This window comes from Polypterus senegalus, chromosome 7 (genome assembly GCF_016835505.1).
Source record: "Polypterus senegalus isolate Bchr_013 chromosome 7, ASM1683550v1, whole genome shotgun sequence".
NCBI classification, from domain to species: Eukaryota; Metazoa; Chordata; class Cladistia; order Polypteriformes; family Polypteridae; genus Polypterus; species Polypterus senegalus.
The window spans coordinates 99,742,451-99,767,161 of NC_053160.1; the positions used below are offsets into that span (position 1 = coordinate 99,742,451).

Below are 24,711 nucleotides of genomic sequence, written 5' to 3' on the forward strand. Positions count from 1 at the left end.
TTCATCCATCCATCCATTGTCTAACCCGCTGAATCCGAATACAGGGTCACGGGGGTCTGCTGGAGCCAATCCCAGCCAACACAGGGCACAAGGCAGGAACCAATCCTGGGCAGGGTGCCAACCAACCGCAGGACACACACAAGGGCCAATTTAGAATTGCCAATCCACCTAACCTGCATGTCTTTGGATTGTGGGAGGAAACCGGAGCGCCCGGAGGAAACCCACGCAGACACGGGGAGAACATGCAAACTCCACGCAGGGAGGACCCGGGAAGCGAACCCGGGTCTCCTAACTGCGAGGCAGCAGCGCTACCACTGTGCCACCGTGCCGCCCAAGATTTATTCAACTTTGTTGAAAAATATTTTGCTCTTTTCTTTTGTTATGGGAACTGCCATTTCACAAGCTCTGCTGTCAAGATGCAGTTTCCAGTTGCCAGTGGGTTGTGCTTCGAAGGTTGAGGTATCTGACATCAATTTGTCAAGGGTTAAAAAATTACCTTGGCAGCTATTTTGGATCAGAGTTTATGAATAAATTCCTAAAAATACTTACTGTAACTTTCTTTTCATTATCTCAGGTATAATACTTTTTGGCAATGCTTTTTGACTTCAATTTCTGGGTTTTGTTTTTGGCTAGGCAATGGTATGTGGACTTTTGGTTTCAATCTGTGTGCATTTTCAACCAAGTTTAATTTCCTTGTCCTTCTCTTTCAAAATACACTCTCCCTCTCCCTATTTGAGTCGGTAAAGAATATAACTGTTGATGAAATTTCAGAAACAAATGGAGGAAAATATGTAGCCTGAAGCTACAGTGTGTCTGTGGTGCACTTAAGGAAAATGTAAAACTCCACCAGACAAGCAAACAGGAAGCACATCCTTGTCTCAAGAAAATAGTACCAAGAATTTGTGATAACCTTTTTTTTTTTCTTCCAGTTTACTTTTATTGTCACAAAGAAGCCCCAGAAATGTTGAAGATACATTTTCTTAAATCAAAACCCTTGCTTCTTCAAAGAGAATGCACTCAATTAGTTTTAAGGCTTTTGTTTTCATGTTTGGACCTATGCCCCATGAGTGCCATTTTACAAAAACATGCTAGCTACTTTTTAAAAATTATTTAATATTGGTAAAAATGACTACTTTTTAGAATACAATATCAGATGGCAAATGAATATATACCATGACTGTGAAGAAATAATTCTGACTTGAAAATTCCACACTTATACTTTTAACACAAAAAAGGAATAAATAGATATCCCTAGAAACAAAAACCTATACTTCTAAAACAGAGGAATACCACAAAGCTAAATTAACAATTATAAAAAAAATCTTGCGACAAGACAGTTCAGATGACGAGACGTGATCTTTTGAAGAGAGAGAGAAAAACAGAGAGACACTTTCACTTCCATCGAGATGGACAAGTCACATCATACTTACAACCTTTGGAAGCAAGTTATGTGATGCACCTACAGAGCAGGTTAGAAATAATGAAAGTAGGAAAATGCATCACCGTTTAAGAGGGGATTTGGAGGAGTGACTGTGTCTCCTTGGTGTGTGTTTGGCCTCCCTCTTCACAATGGCGAGAAGTGCTGGCGGGGGAAAGGGGTATGAGAGCGAAGTACAGATCATACGGCATGGCAGCAGCAGCAAGCAAAAAAACTGATAGAGCAAAGAGGAGTTAATAAAAATTATTTGTTTCCCATTCTATCACTGTTTAAGAGGGGTTTCGGAGGAATGGCATGTCTCCTTGGGGTGCGTTCAACTAAAACCATACATTTTATTAATGACATAAAAAAAAGATAACAAATAAAAAGAAAACAAAAGAAAAACAATAAAAAAAAGTAATGCCAGGGATAATGCCTCAGTGACATCAGATATTTCTTTCTACAAGGTAAAAGACTTTTTACTATGAAATTATTTGTTTCGGTTTCACTGGGATATCTCCCTTCCAAAGGAGACGTGGTAAAAAACCTCTCTAATATAACTAAAAGGGCAGAAAGAACAGTGAGAATGCAGAACTAAGGGACTGAATTGATTGAATGATTATTGTAAATAAGTTTGTAAATAAGTGAAAATTATGCTTGCTTATCGTTCCAAGCTGGGAGACCTGTGTTGCTGGTTTATTAAATTGAGCACTTAGGTAAGTAACTTTGAGACAATCACTTTGGATTTGCAGAATGTGTATTAAGCATAGATAATTCTAGTTATGTATGTGTCCACAGACTAATTAAATAGGATACAAAAGTGAAGGATGCTTCAAGTGTGTATATATAAGATATTGATGTTGCTTCAAATAGTTTGAACATGAGTTGTTAGGTAACTTAAGAACTATTACTGAGGAGTAGTGTGGTGGCACACTGATTAGCACTATTTCCATTTTTCCCTACAAGGTTTTTTGGGAGTTTTTCCTTGTCTTCTCAGAGAGTCAAGGCTGGGGGGCTGTCAAGAGGCAGGGCCTGTTAAAGCCCATTGCGGCACTTCCTGTGTGATTTTGGGCTATACAAAAATAAAATAAACTGTATTAGCACTACTGCCTGGCAATACAAAATGAAAGTCTAAGTTGAAATATTTTTCTGTATACAGTTTGTGTGTAGGTTTTCCTGGGAATACTTTCTTGATGTAATTTCTTGCTTGATGGTTTCCTAGATGTTAGATTTCTTCCTTGCAATTGCTGACTTAGTTTGCTAGCGGAGTATCCTTGACTGGGAGCCTTGTATTTCAGTAGATTTCACTGCTGTGCTCTCTTCGAAGGTCACAGAAGGGATTGGGGGTTGTGTCATCAGAGGCTGTTGGGTGTTTGCTTGTCAGTAAAGTCAGTGTGAGTGGAGTGTATAGGTAAAGCAGTTAACTGATTTTTTTTTAGAATTTGCTTCTTTCTGTGCATTGATTTGTTTCTAAGCACAGTGTGTAAGAAAATAGATGTCTTAAGTTGCAGGGAATTGAGAGAGAGTAAATGTAAGCATGAGAAACAAAGAGTGTGTAAATGTTTTAAATAGTGACTGCTAGAAAAAATAAAACTTGAATGGGTTTAAATGTGTTAAAGACGATTTAAGTGACTTTGAGTATGTCATGGGAAAGGGATCTTCTTGACTGAAGTGAATTAAGAGAAGTTTAAGTGAGTCTGAGAATGTGTTTGGTTAAAGACAGTTTGTGAAAGTATGTAGTGTTGGTTGATAGGATGAAGCAACTGATAAAAGTATTCATACATTTTTAAAATGTTTATGTCTAAATTAAATTAGCCTTGAATTCAAACTGAAAATGGTATGATTAAGTGCAATTAAAAAGTCTCCAGATTTTATATACCATGTGCACCACCTTCCTTTTGAGTACAGGCCATGCTTTAAATGGAAGGAGGTTCTTTAAGTAATTTTAAAGTAAAAGGCAGCATATTCTCTAAGACAAAAATGAACTTGGTGATAAGCACTGGCCTCCAGCCCCGGTATTGTTCTATACTAAGACATGCTGTACCATAAATAATGCTAGAGAACAAATTTTAACTACCAAAAAAGGTGGACTGTGCTTTTTCTACAGAACCAATACTCTGGAAAAAGGCAAGGATAATTTCAGATGATACTAACAAAAAAGAGTGTATGAATAACTAGCATTAACAGGGGGTTATGGGTAAAAGAAATAGATGTTATTAAGCATATATAGACTTTGTATATTAGAATATTTTTAGTTTAAAGCACTGTAGTGTTTAACTGACAAAGGAGAAGAAACTTCATTATCAGCATACAACAGTGTGAGGTAGAGGTCTGCACTGCGGGACCGATTTTCAGTATTGTGGGCGGGAGTGGGATGTTGACACTCGTGTGTGGACGGCAGCTAGAGTCAAGGAAAATAAAATTACATTTAAAACAGAACGTACATTCCTTCAATATATCAGTTATGTCTTATAAATAAGCTGTTTCACGCGCAACCTACTCAAGATTGAAGAACCTGAAGACAGCCTTACAACCACTGCGGTAGAAACAGCATTAAAAAAGCTCACTAAAGGGAAGTCTGACATTTTCATCTGTTATCGATGGCGAGGGCAACTAAGTGCCGTTAGCTTGCTGCAATAAATGTGCTAACATATAATGGTCACAAGTTAGGCAACTCAGGTTTAAAGCGTCACGCGTGTGCAGTAGCGAAGGGTCAAACTAAACTGACATTCTTGCCAAACCTGACAAAAGTAGCAACTAACGCTAAAAGTGAAGCATGGGATAAATCAGCTGATTATGTTTTCAAGGATATAATGCTTTGCGACAGAGCCTGAATAATGGCTATACAGTATTCAATTTGAGCAATACCTGGATGACACGGCAGCCAAATAAACTTTGAAGAGAATACTGTCTCGTCTGCATCGCGACACATGGTAGAAAAAAAAAAAACAGAGAAAATATATAGTACGTGGCATGCTAGAGACCAACAGTAATTATTCGTGTGCTGTCATCACTGATATTTCCACCAAAAACTTTCAGAACACATCCATTGTATCATTGGATTACAAGTGACATCAAGGGCCTTTTGAACCAGAAGAGTCCAGCTCAGGGCGGCAAAAGAGCAGTACAGGAGAAAGCTGGAGCAGAAGTTGCAGAACAACAGTATGAAGGAAGTGTGGGATGGGATGAAGATTATCACTGGCTGCAGCTCGAGGGGGTGCCGCCATCGAGACAGACGTGGAGAGAGCAAACCAAATGAACAACTTCTTTAATAGGTTTGATCACAGTAACCCACTCTCACCTCGGAGTACTGCATCCTCCAACCATCCTTCTGCTGATACCAGCATAGGTGAGACATCCCCACCCACAATTACAGCAGCCCAGGTGAGCAGAGAGCTGAAAAGACTTTGTGCCAGCAAAGCAGCGGGTCCAGATGGTATATCGCCACGATTGCTGAAGGCCTGTGCGTTGGAACTGGGGAGTCCTCTACAGCGCATCTTCAACCTGAGCCTGGAACAGGGAGAGTCCCGAGGCTTTGGAAAACATCTTGTATCACTCCTGTCCCAAAGGTATCACGTCCTAGTGAGCTGAATGACTTCCGGCCTGTTGCTCTGACGTCACATCTGATGAAGACCATGGAGCGGCTGCTGCTTCACCACCTGAGGCCACAGGTCCGTCACGCCCTCGACCCTCTGCAGTTCGCATACCAGGAGAAGGTGGGAGTGGAGGATGCCATCATCTATATGCTTCATCGATCCCTCTCCCACCTGGACAGAGGCAGTGGTGCTGTAAGAATTATGTTTTTGGACTTCTCTAGCGCCTTCAACACCATCCAACCTCTGCTCCTTAGGGATAAGCTGACTGAGATGGGAGTAGATTCACACCTTGTGGCATGGATTGTGGACTATCTTACAGACAGACCTCAATATGTGCGTCTTGGGAACTGCAGGTCTGACATTGTGTGCAGCAATACAGGGGCACTGCAGGGGACTGTACTTTCTCCGGTCCTGTTCAGTCTATATACATCAGACTTCCAATATGACTCGGAGTCCTGCCACGTGCAAAAGTTCGCTGATGACACTGCTATTGTGGGCTGCATCAGGAGTGGGCAGGAGGAGGAGTACAGAAAGTTAATCAAAGACTTTGTTAAATGGTGCAACTCAAACCACTTACACCTTAACACCAGCAAGACCAAGGAGCTGGTGGTGGTTTTTAGGAGGCCCAGGCCCCTCATGGACCCTGTGATCATCAGAGGTGACTGTGTGCAGAGGGTGCAGACCTATAAATATCTGGGAGTGCAGCTGGATGACAAATTGGACTGGACTGCCAATACTGATGCTCTATGTAAGAAAGCTCAGAGCAGACTATACTTTCTGAGAAGGTTGGCATCCTTCAACATCTGCAGTAAGATGCTGCAGATGTTCTACCAGACGGTTGTGGCGAGTGCCCTCTTCTACGCGTGGTGTGCTGGGGTGGCAGCATAAAGATGAAAGATGCCTCACGCCTGGACAAACTTGTTAAGAAGGCAGGCTCCATTGTAGGATTAAAGTTGGACAGTTTAACATCTGTGGCAGAGTGACGGGCACTAAGCAAACTCCTGTCAATCATGAAGAATCCACTGCATCCACTTAACAGGATCATCTCCAGGCAGAGGAGTAGCTTCAGTGACAGACTTTTGTCACTGTCCTGTTCCACTGACAGACTGAGGAGATCGTTCCTCCCCCACACTATGCGACTCTTCAATTCCACCCGGGGGAGTAAATGCGAACATTAATTTTATTTTAATTCTTTTCATTTTTATTACTATTTAATTTAATATTGTTTCTTTGTATCAGTATACTGCTGCTGGATTATGTGAATTTCCCCTTGGGATTAATAAAGTATCTATCTATCTATCTATCTATCAATGAGAACTACAATCTTGTGTCAATTATGCTTTTTGGGACCCCGTTTGAAGCAGGCATGTGTAAAACAGATGAAGACATTCGCGCTTTACTGTTTGAACAACACAACTGACTGCAAAAACGATCGCTGATTTGCGAGGCTACACCAGATTAAACTCTACTGCCCATTCTCTCAAGTGCTTTTACAGCAGCCGAAATTACACAGCTTCTGGGTAATGTAAAAAAAGGTTACTCAGGTATTTTAAACATACTGGACAGCAAGACAAGCTCACAATGCCACTCAAACACTCTGAAGAGATAAGATGAAACTCTGATTTCGGTACGGCGGATTCAGTGTTGCGGCAATTTCACGATTGACCGCATCAACAAAAAGTTACTCACAGATGTGAGCTCTTTTCTGAAATCGTTTAAAGATGCGGCGACTGCTTTAAAATCAAATATTATGACATGTGAAAGAACTTGTCAACAAACTGTGCAGCAACGGCTCCTATCTCCGTGGTCTACAAAGTAGCAACATTTTTCAGTCTGAAACTTCTATTTCTATAGTGTTTATTTAATAGGGTAGAAAAGATGCAAGAACAAAATGAGATTTGTAATAATTTGTACTAATAACGCTTTAATGTAATTGCACTTAATCAAAGAGTGCAGTAATGATGTTTGCAGAGGGCTGTTAGTAACGCCCTCTTTACTCTCAGGGCCAGGGAGCAGACGAGGAGATGCCTGTAAGTTCATAGTGCTTGCTTGGTTACAGTGTGCTCGTAGTGTAGTTAGCAAAAAGTACTGACAACTAAAATAATAGCAATTATTAACACAGATCGTTCTTTATTTCAATATAGAATAGTAAGCGGTTGCCTACTTACAAACCTTTAACAAGACAGGTTGCTTGAACTGCCCTTTATTGTTTCTTTCTGTAAAAAAAACGTAGAGACTTGTGCTCAGAAATTATTTTAATTTCATCGGAAAATATGTATTAAATACTGATGAAGCAGAATCATCACAAAAAGGTGAAAATGACAACCTGGCCAAAGAGGGGAAAGTTTTAGTCACCTCCTTGTACATCATCATGTTAAACAAGCTTATCAAGCGTACATCACTTTTTTCCTTAATGGAAGCAGGGTGTTTCTGCGGGAGGGAGGGGGACAAATGAGGTCAAGTGTATGTGGGAGTGGGCGGCCGTAGGTTTAAAAAATCAGTCCCATGCAAACGCACTAACCATCCTGAAGGCATTTCAAATACAGATTTTGAATTATAGGTCATTTGATGCATGCGATATATCAACTTCTTTTCCCCATCTTCTCCTTGTGTTTATAAGCATAGAATGTTATATGTTTGTACGACTACATTGCTGATGGAAGGTTTAGTTTTATTTCCTATATTCTTCGATGTTATAATGAAACATTCTGGCACACACACTTCCATGCGTAGACGTTTATATATAAGATATGTGACTAAATATAAAGAAAAATGTGTACATACCTGGACAATCCTCTGTAATTAGAAAAATTGGAAACTGAATGTGGTGCATGACTGTTTAAACTTATTTTGATCTCATTTCTAAAACTAATTTGAAATTTACCAGTTCAGATATGTGGATTTCTTCATTGACTTCTACATACTATGATGACTGATAGATGTTCTCTGCAGGACATGCTACATTACCATCCATTAAAGGGTACAGTGAACACAGAGACAAACAAATTTGTACTTTAGAATAATCAACTGAATTTTTCTTAATTTCTGCAGGAACCTCCACAGAACAAATGACCCCTTAATAACTTTTCTTTTGGTTTTGCTTCCCATTCCTGGATGCATTTGTGTTATCTGAAAGATCTGAAAGATGAGTTATAGGTTTTCAGTGACCAACAGTGACCCTCTCGTTCTACATTCTCTCTAAAAATATACAGGTGTCAATAAGGAGGGGAAGGGTTGATTTTTGTGTTTTTTTTTTTTGTAAATTAATTTTAGTTATTCTTATAGCAGCAAAGGTTATGTGCCAATTGTTGGAATATTGTGAAACTAATTTAATGTTTTTTTCTTTCATATACTGTATATTAAGATTTACTTTATTTATTTATTATTTATTTATTTTATTTTATTAATTTTATTGCAATCCATACAAAGCAATCAAGTTTTTACAAAAAGAAGAATTGAGTTAAGAACAGATCAATCCCCACCCCTGAGAGAGAGAGCAAGCTAAACGGCGTAAAATTTAAGGCTTGTAAACATACCTAAATGAATAAGTTCTCTGTGCTTCATGAACTTATTTTAAAATATTACTGATTAGATCCTGCTATGTTTTGAAAAAAGTCTGTACAGATCCTCTAACTGAGTATTTGATTTTTTCCAATTTCAAATTATATAACACATCGGTTTCCCACTGACTTAAAGAGGAGAGTTTGGGTTCTTCCAGTTTATCAGAATAAGTCTGCGTGCCAAAAGTGTAGTGAATGCAATCACAATTTGTTTGTCTTTCTCCACTTTAAGCCCCTCTGGAAGAACCCCAAACACAGCTGTTAATGGGTTAGGAGGGATTGTGAGTCCAAGGCTGTCTGAGAGGTAAATAAAACTTTTTGTCCAGAATAATGTTAATTTGGTGCAGGCCCAGAACATGTGACCCAGTGAGGCTGGAACTTGGTTGCAACGCTCACAGGTTGGATCATGCCCTGGAAACATTTTGGAGAGTTTTAGTCGAGACAGATGTGCTTGATATATAATTTTAAGTTGTATAATTGTATGCTTTGCACATATGGAGCTCGAGTGAATTCTCTACATTGTAACTTTCCACTCCTTTTCTGATATATTGAGAGATCTTTTTCCCAGTGTCCTCTTGGATCTTTGAAAGGAAGGGATTGTAAAATGATTTTATATATTGTAGAGATAGAGTATAAGTCCTTGAGATGGAGCAATATTTTCTCCAGCATGGATGAGGGTGCAAGATGAGGAAAATCTGGAAGGTTCTGTTTAACAAAGTTCCTGATTTGAAGATAGTGAAAGAAATGTGTAGCTGGAATGTTAAATTTGGAGTGTAATTGTTCATAGAATGCAAAGACGTTGTCTATATAAAGATCTCTAAGCAAGTTAATTCCAAATTTTTTCCAGATATTATTTTATATTGTGATGATTTACTTGTTATGATGGATATGCTTTTCAATTGAGTACTAGTACTAATTCAACTATAGAGGATATGTTTTTTTTTGAAGGATTTGTTTTGAATATAATAGATACAATGATAGGAAACTTATACAATGTGTTTACCACCTTTTGAATGCATTTTGACCAGTTATAACAAGTTGGCCAAGTCACAAGCACAGATTGGATAAAATGTGTGCCAGTCGCAGCGGCTGTGAGTGACCGTAGGTGTTGCTTCCCTGCAACACAGTTAAGGAGTCTCCCCACAATCAGAAAAGAGACATGGGTAGATACTATACATAGTTCACAATATAATTTTTTTCACCTGTTCTCTCCTGTACATTTCTTAAAACATTCAATTCATTCCATAGGTTGTGTATATGTGCAGCTGTAAAAGTATTGTCTGTTCGTGATAAGTTAAAGTAAAAACATGATTCAGTTTTAGAAGTTTATTGTCTGGCAATGGCTTTTGGACTAATGTCATTGTTACCCAGATGGGATGCTTCCTAAATGGAAGGAAAGGGGGAGAGGACTTCCAAAGGGCACTATCTTCCCCAAACTGTTATTTGGCAGCCCCTCAGGTAGTAACGGTGCCTCGGTTTCCTGCAGGGCTCTATGGAATCACTATTTGCCGGCACAGCCCTGTTGGGATCCGTGGATGCCGCAACAGGGAACTGTGGGAGCTGCAGAACCCTACTTTGGGCTTCAGCTGTACCTGGGAGCAATTCCAGACCTCCCTAATATACCACCTGTAGTTCTCCCAGGTGTTACTTAAAAAGGAGCCAGCTACCTCTCAGAAGAGGCCGGAGTCGAAGGATAATGTTTGTGAGGCACACATGTGAAAGAGAAAGGAGGCTGCAAGGCTCTGGAAGAAAGGGACGGAGTTTCACTGTGCTTGTTACTGTTGGCATCAGTCCTTGGAGACTGCTATGGATTTGGGTGCCTTTCCATTAATAAAATGGACTGAGCTGGTGTCATTGCCTATTTGGGTTGGGGAGGCAAGCGTGCCCCTGGTCTTCACGACATATTCATAATATCAGAATTTTTTTTTTTTTTTAAATAGTTCTATAGTACTGCATGATACATCCTCCAAAGGTGAACATATTACTGGCAATCAACTGGGAAACATATTCATGAGTGAACAAAGAAAAAATCAACATCTGAAGCCCACTTTAGTTTCTCTTCCTCTTCCTTAGATTTGTGGTTTGCTCTACTTTTTATTTGACTTTCCATTGATTTTCATTTTCTAACATCATTTGGTTTATTTCAGTTCTTATTTGTTGCAATTTTTAGTTCATTGCTTTCCCTGAGATAACCTGCTGTTCCCATGCACTAGGCATGTTTTAGGTTTTATATAGCTTTTGATCTAAACATTCTAAACCTTTGTAACGTTATAAGATTACAGATCAAAGTGCTACATTAAAATCTGATCGAAGCAGACATTTTTTCTTGATGCACTACTGATTGAAATTATACTTATACACAAAAATCCCAATGTTCCTATTTTCAAAACAAAGTTTCCTCTAAAATTCTATTTTGGAATGACCATCAACAAAAGCTACTAACTAGGAAAAGCATGAATTGATCTAATACAGGCAGGAAGGTTTTACTTATGGGCACTTTCATGTAGCATGTTCAACAGTAGGAATCTCCAGAACTGATAATATTAGCTCCAATGTAAAAATATGAATATTGTATACATAAAAGTACTTAGTTAAACAGTACTTCTAGCACATCAGAACTTTGCAAGGACTTCTGTCAGCTGAGCCAGGTCTTTCGATTCTATAACTGAGGAACACTGTCTTAGAAACGTTTTGGGCAAAGTTGTGTAACAGTCTACACATAAAACTAAACCACTGCTGGCTCCAGAGCCAAGGGGCAAAACTACACATGTATGAACACTGAATAATACTGAATAGAATTGGCTGATTGGAAGAGAATGCAACAAAGTGATACATATTAAGAACTGTCTTTGTGTCCATCTGGGATTTGTCAAAACACATACGAATAACCCTGCAAGGATGAGAATAAGACTAACCTTGGCTGTTAAAATTCAAAATTTTGTGTACAACGCAGACTGAATACTGACCATGTACCACCAAACAGTATGTCTACAATGAAATACTACAACAGCAGCAGAACAGTCTGGGCATGCTTCTCGTTAGCAAGGACTGAGCACTTTTTCCTTTCAGCAAGAGAGCTGTCCTACATACAGAGCCAAAGCAACATTGTACTGGATCAAGACTGTTGGAAATCACAGATTTGAAGATTGCCCAGTTTGTATGTGCACTAAATTCAACAAACCGAACAAAATCTGAACTGGGTGGTGCATCTGAGAAATATCAAGGGAAAAAGGAAGAAATAAGGAAGAAAGAAGATGCCTTTTGAAGACTATAAACATAAAAGACGTTCTCTTTTAGAAGGTTAATTGAAACATGACAGTGCAAGACAGAAAAATGATGAAGGACAAATGATAAGGTGACGGAACGGGGAAGAGAGAAGAACAAAGGTAAAAACGTTACCAGACTACCTATGTCAGTGAATTCCCACAAGATAACTTCTTGTACCTATAGAAAAAAAAACTAATTGAAGATTACATAAGTTTTATGACAGAAATAATGTGAAAATTTTCACCGGCTTTAAAAATACTGCATTTGACACAAAAAATAAATGGCTCTTTAATAACTATCTGCGGTCGTACATATCATTTCGAATCCGATGAATTGTGCATAAGGAAAAATAAGCTATACAAAAAACAAGCTGTTCGAAAAACTTTTAGAATGGTATGCAGTGTTATCTCATATCGAATTCAGATTCAGGCGAAAGACCCCTGAGCCCAGATACCCTGTATGTCCGTACATGTTACGACTGGAACTCAGCATTTTAGGTGCCCCGCTTCGTAACATCTGGACAAGTAAAGTAGTAGCTTACCGAGGTTCGATGAGGGTCAGTCCGGTGCAGTTTGCTTCGCCCGCCGTCGTCACTTAGCAACAGAAAACGCCGCGCTCCCTTGCGTGCTGACGTCAGCCTTAGCGTTGCTGTCGCCATGGCTGCCAGGGAACTTGGACGTAAATGTTGAGCGCGAAGAGTCCTTGAAGATCAAGAGACTTTGAAACACCAGGATATTTTTTGCCGGTTCTCAGAGAGAAGCAAGGATTGTTTGAAACCCGGGTAGGTGAGACACTGTGTTTCTCCCAGCCTTTCCTTGAAGCGTGGCAGTTTGAACATTAACGGCCTGCATAAGGTACAGTGGAAAAAGAGTGTAACACCGTAAAGTATCTTGGATATTTCTCGATTCGTCATTGTGTAGACTTTAACAAACTAGATTTTAGACCTTGAAAAATACTGCGCATGCGCAAAATGTGACGCTTTTCTGACAGGAATGTGATTTCAGTTCGTGTGGTTTCAAATCTTGGCCTGTGAGGTGGATGGAGGTGGGTTGAGCGCCAATGGTCTCATTAGTTTTACTGAGTGACAGAAATTCCAACCGATAGTAAATGTGCAAAATATTTTTCTTTCCTGTTAAAAATAGTTTTTTGATCATGTCCATATATTTTTTATATTCGCATATTTTATGTTGTTTTTTCTGACAGCTGCACATTGGTTATTGCACTGGCATGTGAGGTCGTGCATATAAACGCAGGTATACAAAAATATTTCTGCAACCTCAGTTGTAAGCCACGCTTAACATAATTACAGGTGTTGTGTTTTTAAAATAAAACCCCAAACTGCACACCAGCAAAAAATGCAGAGATCAAAAATACTATTCAGTATCGACAGTGAATGATTGTATAATACTGTACAGATAATATATCTTATTTAACTTGGTAACTGCTCATTCCTTATACACACATACACACAGTTGTGTGTATACAGAATTTAAACATCCATCGAGAAAGATGTCGATTTTTTTGTCATTGTCGTTTATAATGTTTTTAAATATTAGTAAGGAAAAGAGAGAGAGAATAATTTCTAGATCTCGCTTTAATATGCCCAAGCGAGTACTTGGGTTCCGTCGTGGAGATCTAAAGAGGATGTAAGTTTTCGTTCCAATCAGTTTTGTAATTGGAAGCCAGGCCTAGCAGATGATTAAATTTCATATTTATTTATGTGACTTGTTAGTGCTGTCATTCCATCAAGACAAATCTTTATTGTACATTTTTCATTTGAGATCATTATTCATATGATTTGTGGTTCAGATGATATTTGCAACTGTTGGTCCTTCCCTTTTCTCTCATTCATTTCAAAACATTGAATCAACACAGGTGCTTCATGGTGCATAGACAGAGGTGTAAGAGGTGTAGTAACCAAAAGTGTTCTAATTAAGAATTTGGTTAAAGCAAAAAGCTGCAGAAACTGTGGCCCTCCAGGATCAGAGTTGAGTATTCCTGTCCTACGCTAACCCACCACAAATGATTGTGTAGGTATTCCAGAAGGCACCACCATGCAGGGCAAATAAGAATGATTATGACAACATATCACAAACAGCTTATACTCGGTTCTTCAATAGTCGGGAGACATCCAGTCCAAGATTGCATTTTAGGAAAAGCAAAAGTTACTCATTACATCTCCTGTGCAGCAACCAAAATAGAATTCTCAAAGAAAAACCATCAGCTTAAAACTAAGAGTAGACCAAATACAGTAACATATGGCAAATGCATAAGAAAACCTCAAGCCTCCTCCTCTACTCTATGTGCTTTTGAAGCTACATGCCTTTATTGGTGCACAAATGTTTTTTTATGCTTTTATTGCAGCCTCATTTGCAAAGGACCAATAGGGGTTTTTTGAAGAGCTTTTACCGAAATTTATTATGGAAAAAAAAATTAGTAGCTCAATGGAAAATAAATACTGCTAGAAATTGTATGATATACAGCACATCTTGATATTGTTACATGATTTTAGTTAGATGCATTTAGAACTAGCATCTGATATTCTCCAGACAAACTCACACATTGGCAAGGCTTCATCACAACAGTATTATAAACATGCCAGGAAAGTGTTTAAAAAGTAAATGATATAGGAAAGGTGGTGAGAATTAAACAATTCACTAAAATGGTGCATAATACTCTCCAAGATTTTAGGCTATTGAGTTTTAATATTTTGTAGAATTGATGCATATGGTTTTCTTTGTAGACTATTCCTTACCTTGTAATATAGTAGTAAGCATGATAAATCATACCAGGCAATATTTTCACAGTCCTTGGTCCATGGTTGCATACTTTCTTGTGTGACAGATGCAGATCCTTGTTAAGTCCATCCATCCATCCATTATCCAACCCGCTATATCCTAACACAGGGTCACGGGAGTCTGCTTGAGCCAATCCCAGCCAACACAGAAATCAGCAAGACTGGTGTTGTTCATGCTGGGGTTCGATTATGATCCATGTTTTACATGCACTCACAACAGTAGATTTGGAGCCTGTAGTAACTATAGTAGTTATACCATGTTCAAAACCACCTAAATCTTTACCCTTGACCCATTCTGTAGTTCTACTTTAGATTTTCACATATACATATAGCATATAATCAATCAGTTCCTGCATAACATCCTAAAAACATTATCTAAACATCTGTCTGATTGGGGGGTTAATTGTGGAGGAAGGGTGAAGTGAATATAAGAAAGTAGCTGCTCGAATTATATCTGAGTAATGCTGTTTATAACTGTTACTGAGAATATTGAATGCTACAAGGGACATTTTGTGGCACCAGCAATACTGCTAGAGGAATGACATTCTGCTAGCTGCCTTCTAACCTGTAATCATATTTTGTAATCCAATGTAAAAAGAAGGAAGGCACATTCTAGTGTTTTAGGGACATAGTGGCAGCACATTGTAGTTTTAATGTCTACTAGGTCTCCAAAAATCCATCAACATACAAAGCATTCAGTATTATATTGTGAAAGAAAGAAAAATCCCGGCCAGCACAAGGCGCAAGGCAGGAACAAACCCCGGGCATGGCGCCAGCTCACAGCAGGGCACACACACACACACACACACACACACACACACCAAGCACTCACTAGGGACCATGTAGGATCACCAATGTACCTAACCTGCATGTCTTTGGACTGTGGGAGGAAACCCACTCAGACACGGGGAGAACATGCAAACTCCATGCAGGGAGGACCCGGGAAGCGAACCCAGGTCTCCTTAATGTGAGGCAGCAGCGCTACCACTGCGCTACCATGCCGCCCTACACACAGAGTATTGCTTATTAAAGAGTACACACATAGAAATAAAAAAGTTTTACTTCGTACCACTGTACCGGCACTCAAGCAAACAAAACACGCACAAGAAAAACTTGTAAAGTTACGAAGAACACAACAATTTTAATAAATAACATTTTGGACCTGACTGCCCTCTCTGCAAGACTAAAAATTGCTGAAAATTACAACATTTGTTGATTTGTTTATTTATACACTATTAGTCATTCTCATGAATTCATTTTTTTTTATTTCCTTAAGTAGGTGAACTTTGTAAAAGAAACTTGGTTCTGTCATATTGTGTATAGTTATCCCTGTAGCTATTAGAGTGAAATAAGCTAAGATATATTATAGTACAATGAATCTTTACTGTTGACATCTTACAGTATTGTTGTGTTAAATTCAGAAATGACAGAAATACATTTGAAAACCTTAATTTAAAACTGATACAACAAAATCCCAAGTCACAATGTGTATTGAACTGCATTAAATATTATGTATGATGAGGATGAAAATAGTAATGTTTATATTGGACAGAGCTACGATTACATTGGTCAGTCTAAATGGTGCTGTAGCATAGTTGAGAAATGATGTTCAACAATTCGTACAACAACATTGTGTTCCACATCAGGAAGACCTAGGGACTTTAGAAGCATGGAAGACATAATATTGATCAAAGATATTAAAACGTTAATGAGAACTGTCTACACATTGTTCCGTTGGTCTTCCACCAAAACATGCAAGTTTCAAGAATTAGTGTTTCTGAATGTGTTTTAGTTTCTTTGAGACCTTGTAAATTGCACTGATTATCTAGACATTTTGCACTTCAAGCAATTATTTGAAATTATGATCCTCTATTGGAATATTTTAAAAGAGAGAAAGATCACAATTCAGTTTCAAAGTATGGATTAAAATGTGGGTAGCATGGTGGCACAATAGTAGTGCTGCTGCCTCTCAGCAAGAAGGCCGGGGTTCATTTTTCCAGGTCCTCCCTATGTGTTCTAGCTGTGTCTGCATGGGTTTCTTCCAGACAGTCCAAAGGCAAGCAGGTTAGTTGGAACGGGAATGCTAAATTGGCCCTAGTGGCATGTGTGTGTGTGTCTGTGTGTTCATCATGTTGAGGGATTTTTCCTGCCTTGCATGTTATACTTGTTGCAACCCTGCTCAGGATAAAGCAAGTTAGGTGGATGGGTAGATGGTTGTAAAATTCTAAATGGCCAACTATTCTGAACAACATTGGAAATGTGCAAAACGTTTTTAAAACCTGGCAGGATCTAATCAGTAACATTTTAGAATAAGCATTTAAATTGAGGAAGTGGATTCTTATTCTCTTATTTATTTTAATTATTTTTATGTATGTATGTATGTATTTATTTACTTATTTTTCCTACTATTAAAGTCTTACTTTATTGGCTCTTTCTCATGGGTTGGGGTTGATCTGTTGATCTGTGAACTTAGTTTTGTAAAATTTCACTTGTTTGTATGGAATGTTACTTGCTTTTAATAAATTCAATACAATGCAGAAGACATTTTTTGCATGAGTCCCCTTAATAAAAGAACAAGTGCCTGTTGCTTCTGTGTGTTTATCTGGTTAGTATGTCTCTTTCATGGCACATCACAAACATTGATGCTGATTTTATGAATCCCATTCAAATTGCTATATAACAGAGACTTAATCATTGCATTTATCATTCTAACAGATGGCATATCGTAAACATTTGTAGTAATGCATTTTATTACTACCATCTGTTAGAGTGACAAATTTAATTCATTTTATTACTATATGCATTACAAAATACATTCCAGTAGATGCTGTATTTTAAATGTTAACACTGAAGTCTATGTTGGTTAAATTTCAGCTTGTCTCAGATGGGTAGTACAGCTAGTAGCCTATAAAAAACATTGCTCATATATGCAGGAAATGGTTGAATCACTTACCAGAAGCAAACTCTCTATATGTATTGTATTATTTATTTTAAAATGCATATAAGGTTTAAAAAAAGAAAGGAAGTTTCTAAAAATTCCAGCGTATTATTACTCCTTTACTAGGGCAAATTTAAAAAAAAAAAAACAAAAAACCTAAGCCTCCACATAAATTGTCCTCCCATTGTCTCTTTTTGGTGTAAATATCTGAATTGTGTTGTGTATGGCTATGTACATTTGGGAGGTTGCTCACGTAGCAGATATAAGACACCACCTCTTATCACTCTAATGTGCCGTGATGTTTTTTGTACAGTTGTGTCTGCTCTCAAATTTGCCATTGTTTTTTTATTAGTTTTCATATTACTTGTAGTGTTGGACCATGATCCTATGATGATATCACTTTACATTTAAATTTGTGCAGCAAAGACATTTCAATTTGAGCTTTGTTTGAAACTCATGTTGTGGTATTTTTCTCTTTTTTGGAATTTCAGAAATGTTGCCTGTTGTACAACTGTAGTTTTTGAATTCTATTTTCCTTCCTAATTGTTTAATCATTGTTGCTGTCCTTGCCTTGTTTACCTATGACTACGTATCACTCTGCTCCAGTTCCATCATTAAATTTGCTGCATACAATGATGAGTATTCTACAGAGAAGAGTGTTACCAGTGTTACCTGCTGAAGCAATGATGCCAAGACAACAATCTTATCCTTAATGTCAGCATAACCAAGTAGCTAGCTATAGATGTTAGAAAGCAGACCACACTCCTATCTACATCATAGTGGAGCAGCTTTGCATTTATTGCAGTGAGTGGCCCTGAAAACCCAACCAGTATCTTTACATCCTCAGATTAATATCACTAATCTTTACAGTGCACAGTGATGTCCTAGCTGCGTAAAAAGCTTATATAGCACCTACCCAACTTAAGAATATAAACCACTGCATAAGGTGGTGAAAGTAGCACAGAATATTAGTGCCACCCAGCTGCTTTCTGTTCTGGAAATATCCCATATAACAACACATACTGCTTTAGTCAGGCAAACAGTCTTTTTAAAAATCTCAGCCACCCTTTTTTTACTCCTCCTTAATCTGACAAGTGGTATAGCACCTTTCACACTCACACCAGTAAATTCGGGGATAGTTTCGATTCATAGATCATTAAGTTACTGAATAGCCAGTCATAGTTACACTACTGTATATGTTGAACTTTTGTTACCAAAACTTAATATTGGACGAGTAATAGTGGGAAGAAAAGGTGTCTGAAAGTATTTTAATAGCAAAAATGGGAATTGTGAAGGAGGGCAGAAGGTGTTAAATGTCTACTGTAGTTATATTAAACTTGTATGAAAATTTTTAATTTTAAAAACAAAATCTAAAAATTAGAGCAAAACATTGTCAGCCCTTTACTGGATTTTGTGAAGGTTTGATTTTAGGAAACTGCCTCCAGCAGGTTTAAATCAGCAGGAGATGTTAGTTGATCAGGCTCCTTGACCTCAGGACTGCTGATGTTGAACTTGCTACTAAAAAACAAGAATAGGAATTCATATGTTATGACCAGTAGGGGGCGTTGTGGCATCCAGGTCATACAGAAGTCCCATAAAATAGGGAGAGCAACAGCATCACCTGGCAGCACCTACGGACTGCTGCAGGGCTGCCCCACTGGACTACAGTTCCTAGCATTCCCTGCGGGTGTCTGAATAGATACTGAAGCTCAGAGATGCTGCCATCTAGTGGGTTGGGGAAGCATACAGCCTTGATAGGGAGCCTTCTCCCGATCTCTTCATTATATTGGGCTCTCGGCCGGTTAAGGGAACAATCCAATCACGGCAGGAATGGCAGCCTATGTGTGCTGTCCTTTACAAGGTATAAGTGACAGTTTTCAAGACAGTATGTTTAAACTCCAAAGGGAGGAGAAGCCTGTCTAGATTTATTATTCTATAATGATCAGGCAAGAATTTGGGGAATGAGGTGACTGAAACATTAGGATCTAATGAGTAATAAATTTTTCCTACACAGCTATAGAGAAGATAGTAAGTACATAAAAGCCTTAACATTTATTTTTCAATGTCATTGCACATTTGACAGGTTTCATAAGACTGGAAACCAATGTTTCTCTGAATGGGTTTCAAAAGTGGGGCGGCACGGTGGCGCAGTGGTAGCGCTGCTGCCTTGCAGTTAGGAGACTTGGGTTTGCTTCCCGGGTCCTCCCTGCGTGGAGTTTGCATGCTCTCCCCGTGTCTGTGTGGGTTTCCTCCGGGCTTCCTCCCACAGTCCAAAGACATGCAGGTTAGGTGGATTGGCGATTCTGAATTGGCTCTAGTGTGTGCTTGGTGTTTATGTGTGTCCTGCGGTGGGTTGACACCCTGCCTGGTATTGGTTCCTGCCTTGTGCCCTGTGTTGGCTGGGATTGGCTCCAGCAGACCCCCGTGACCCTATGTTCAGATTCAGTGGGTTGGAGAATGGATGGATGGATGGATGGGTTTCAAAAGTGGCCAGCACTGAAGAACAGCAAACATTTAAAAAGTTCATGAAATGATCTCAGATTACTCCTATTGCATAATCCCCATTTCAGTTATCAATCTTTATACTCGCAATATCCAAAATAAATGTATTTTTGATGCAATATTATTAAATAAATATGAGCAGTGTACAAAAGTTAAGTATGTTCAAATGGGATTGCATTTCGGAATAGAAAACTGCTCCCCCTAATCATGGGTTAAGAGTCCATTCTTCATTTCAGAAACTTGAATTTTCTTGATGACCTGAGATTTTTCAATGGACATGTTAATACAGTATGCAGTAATTTGCTGTTTTTTATTGTTGGCCCCTGGTTTTCCTCCATTAAAACCCACTGTATAAGAAGCTTTATTATGTCTGTTTTCCATGAATATATGAGATTGAACATTTTTATCTGCAATCACTACAAACAACACAATCAAGTTCTGCAGGAGTCAATATTGTGGCAGTCGTAATTAGTTTTCTTCTAAAGTAAGACAGAAGATTATTACAGTTGTTCAACAAAAGTACAGTATGAGATTAAAGTTTATAACAATATGATTCACAGTATAAATTAATTCCTATTATCTTTCTTTTCTCTACAGTTATACAAAGTAGACCAAATATTACTGGCTTGATTTATATATTTTTATTTATTTTTTTAGATGCATCAATGGCTAATGATGTACAGTACTTTACTTGTATCCTGTCTTTTTTTGGCCGTAGTTAATTTCTTCCTTGAAGTATGTACCGGAAGGAGAAAAGTATTCAGATCAAGAGCAGTGCCTCTGCCCTCTACAGCAACTTGAGTGTACTGCCAATCCCTGAGAAGTCTCTCACATATTTTACAGTTGTGCATGGAAATGTTCTGAACATGGTTAGTGCTTCTGGGGATGGCCTCAACTTCTCTCATCGGCAGTTACAGTCCAAGGAGGGAAGCATTACTGCCAGCTCTTCACTCATTATGCAGGTATGCATGTAAGAGCTAATTCTAAAAAGATATTGTTAACACTAAATTCATATAAGTGTTTGCTTAACACTTAGAATAGAACGTTAGTTTAAATAGCGACATTGATAATGGAAGGTTTTGTTTATTGAATAAGCTTGAAGGTTAATGCAACATTCTTCAAAGTCCTGGATCAGTCAGTAAATTGGCGAACCTCGGCCCATTCTTGCAGTTGAAGGACTGGGACTTTTGTGAAGGCTTCTTGTTTACTCTACCACAAAAGGCTTATCTGTTTAATATCACCTTGTCACATTTTTATTAGTCCTAAACTACCTCGTCTCAACTTTTTTGGACTGTGTTGCAGGCTTCAATTTCAGAATAAATGTACATCTCTAAATAACAATGCAGTTGATAAGGTAAATCTTGTTTTTTATTTGAAACAAGTCAAAATCACTCCTTTGTGTTTTTATTAGCATATTCTATGCTGTCCCAACTGTTTTGGAATTGGGATTGTATTTGTATTTTCAACCTTTAACCTGAAAGCCAGCAAAGTTAATTAGTATATTTCATTTATCATTTATTTATACTGGGCGGCATGGTGGCGCAGTGGTAGCGCTGCTGCCACGCAGTTAGGAGACCCGGGTTCGCTTCCCGGGTCCTCTCTGCGTGTAGTTTGCATGTTCTCCCCATGTCTGCGTGGGTTTTCTCCGGGCGCTCCGGTTTCCTCCCACAGTCCAAAGACACGCAGGTTAGGTGGGCTGCCGATTCTAAATTGGCCCTAGTGTGTGCTTGGTGTGTTTATGTGTTTCATGCGGTGGGTTGGCAACCTGTGTTGGCTGGGTTTGGCTCCAGCAGACACCCGTGACCCTGTGTTCAGATTCAGAGGGTTGGAAAATGGATGGATGGATGGATTTACTGATACAATAAAGTTTTCTCAATTGGTAGCACCACTTGTAACATATGGCCCACAGGTTTGCTTTTAGGGCGGGTTGCACATCCTCCTCCTTTTCATTTTGGTTTCTGGAATGCCAAACAACTTGCAAATCACTGTTCAGCACATTTTAGATATTTTTAATTTTTAGCTTTGTCTGATTAAGTGATGGGCTGTGGATCATGAATGATTTAGCCATTAGGCCACACTGCCAGCTTGTGTCCAGGAGAGGCTAGAACACATATATCATAGTTACAGTTGCAGTCAGCCCATCTCTATTCTTTAGAAGGAGTCAGTGACCCAACCATGCCATAAATTTCAAGGAGGGTCAAAGAGCACAGCCTTAGATGATAATATAGCTTAATATGCAAAGGACAGTTGCAGTGCTATGCCTAGGTTTGAAAATTTTAAAGTTGTGAGCCAAACAGAATAATGTGGTATACATTTCCAGACATAAGGTAGATTGTACATGCTTGTAAAGTAAGCCAGAATAAAAGAATCAAGGATTTGTCTTTTTGGTATTACATGGTGATGTCTGACTGGAGCTGCACAAGACAAAGATACATTGAGTGTGCATGATGAAAGGAGAAAAAGTACAGTAGCAAGACTTAGAAGATGCTGTTAATAGGGCTATGAAGAATGAATGTAAATTGAATAACGTTTGTAATGCAAAAGAGATCATGAGCAATAAGAAGTGGTTTTTTTTAGCCTTGTACTTATGCATATAGATTTGACTGCAAATCCTATAATTAATAGTGAAGCATGACATTAGTGAAGTCAAAATGTATTGAAATCATTTCATATTTATACTTCACTATCCATTTTGTAGGCATCATGGTGTGTATTACCTTCTCGAGTTCTGCTTGTACTTACCTCACAGAAGGGGATCCAGGTAAGATTTTTTTTTTTTTTGTTTGTTTGTTCTTTGTCTTAGATAGTGTGAGTTTCTACAAAAGACTATCTATCTATCTATCTATCTATCTATCTATCTATCTATCTATCTATCTATCTATCTATCTATCTATCTATCTATCTATCTATCTATCTATCTATCTATCTATCTATCTATCTATCTATCTATCTATCTATCTATCTATCTATCTATCTAATTGTTAATTTAATAATGGAGGTACTTTTAATAAGAAGCTGTTGAATGGGATTTCTGTTTGTGCTGTGGTATTTAAAGGTATTGAATCATAAAATTTCACATTACTAGGAAAATAAAATCACAATGTCTTGAATAACTAGGGAATAATGAAATTAAAGCAATGCTGCCTGGGAAGAGTTGTCTCAACTGGCCACTCCTGGCAGAGAGATTGGGCCAAATCACATTCTCAAATGTGGAAATTCTGGAGAAATATCCAAAGTCTTGCCCTGCAAAATGTCTGGGACAGATATTCTGGAATTAATATTTCAGCTTGTTCACTTCTCTTGACCTCAGACCAATTCATATCATTGTCTGTATGTGTAAACAAAAGCTACTGCAAGACCCTAGAGTTCTCTTCTGTTCATAGAAATTGTATGTAATTTTACAACTTGAAACAACTATTTATTTCTCAAATCCCCCTAACCAGTGCCAAGACAAAGGAATGCACTTAGTACTGTTTTTTTTTTTTGAAGAGTCTGTCTTTTTAAAGTAGTTCTCAATTTCTTTATAGATGTACGAGTCTGATGGTTCCATCATGGTCTACTGGCATGCACTGGATATTCCCGAAACACCTTCAGGTAAGAAAGTGCATTTCAAAGATGAACTATTTATGTTTTCAAAAAGACTAGTATAAAAAACAATAAATGCATGCAAACTTAATTAGACTATATGTGGTTGATTGTTTTATTTTTCTTCAGAAAATTTGTGATTATGTAGAAGGAAAAAAATGATCTGAATCTTTGCTGATTGGAAATGATTACCTTAGGCTTTTTTCTGTAGAAACATTTTTTTCTATGCCATATTTTCATGCACAGAGAAAAGAAAAACAAGCTAAATTAAGCCAGAATAATAATGAATAAGTAATAAAAAAATCAATATGATCTTGCGTGACATAGATATATAATTAGTAGAAACGTGGAGTCTAATATATAATACTGTATTCTAAGTTTCAAAAGATGAGCCCAATGATGAGGTCAGATGGCTTGGAGGACAGAAAAAACAAACAAAAAAAAAAAAATCAAGCTGGAGAAAAAAAAAAAAAACAAACCCTGCAGGAGTTTCAATGTCAAAAGACCACCCAGCCCCCACTGGGCAATCTACCTAACATAAAAGTGCTTAAGTCATTGCTCATTGTTCCCAGGCTTGTGGTAGGTCTTGTGGACATCTGTGTTGTGTTTATATATATATATATATAGATAGATAGATAGATAGATACTTTATTAATCCCAAGGGAAAATTCACATACTCCAGCAGCAGCATACTGATAAAAAACAATATTAAATTAAAGAGTGATAAAAATGCAGGTATAACAGACAATAACTTTGTATAATGTTAACGTTTACCCCCTGGGTGGAAGTGAAGAGTCGCATAGTGTGGGGGAGAAACGATCTCCTCAGTCGGTCAGTGGAGCAGGACAGTGACAGCAGTCTGTCGCTGAAGCTCCTCCTCTGTCTGGAGATGATATTGTTTAGTAAATGCAGTGGATTCTCCATGATTGACAGGAGCCTGCTCAGCGCCCGTTGCTCTGCCACAGATGTCAAACTGTCCAGCTCCGTTCCTACAATAGAGCCTGCCTTCCTCACCAGTTTGTCCAGGCATGAGGCGTCCCTCTTCTTTA

The 24,711-nt window shown here is 38.3% G+C and overlaps 2 protein-coding genes across 8 annotated transcripts in view; one reads left to right on the forward strand and one right to left on the reverse strand.

Moving 5' to 3' along the window:
- The window catches only part of LOC120532742 (uncharacterized protein C2orf81 homolog), a 29,008-nt gene extending 16,588 nt beyond the window's left edge, over positions 1-12,420 (reverse strand). The window contains exons 1-2 of one of the 4 annotated variants that reach the window (XM_039759075.1): positions 12,382-12,402; positions 11,981-12,017 (exon numbers count right to left, since the gene is read on the reverse strand). The gene's annotated coding sequence lies outside the window, so the exon portion shown is untranslated. Of the gene's footprint in view, positions 1-11,972; positions 12,019-12,381 lie in introns of those variants that run through there. The other 3 variants (XM_039759076.1, XM_039759078.1, XM_039759077.1) reach the window with 3 other exon arrangements.
- A 67-nt stretch (positions 12,421-12,487) lies between these two features.
- Positions 12,488-24,711, forward strand: part of wdr54 (WD repeat domain 54) — a 68,311-nt gene continuing 56,087 nt past the window's right edge. The window contains exons 1-4 of one of the 4 annotated variants that reach the window (XM_039759080.1): positions 12,488-12,621; positions 20,796-21,039; positions 22,776-22,838; positions 23,605-23,671. In XM_039759080.1, coding sequence (XP_039615014.1) covers positions 20,815-21,039; positions 22,776-22,838; positions 23,605-23,671 — 355 coding nt within the window. In that variant the 5' untranslated portion in view covers positions 12,488-12,621; positions 20,796-20,814. Of the gene's footprint in view, positions 12,695-20,795; positions 21,040-22,775; positions 22,839-23,604; positions 23,672-24,711 lie in introns of all 4 variants that reach the window. The other 3 variants (XM_039759082.1, XM_039759081.1, XM_039759083.1) reach the window with 3 other exon arrangements.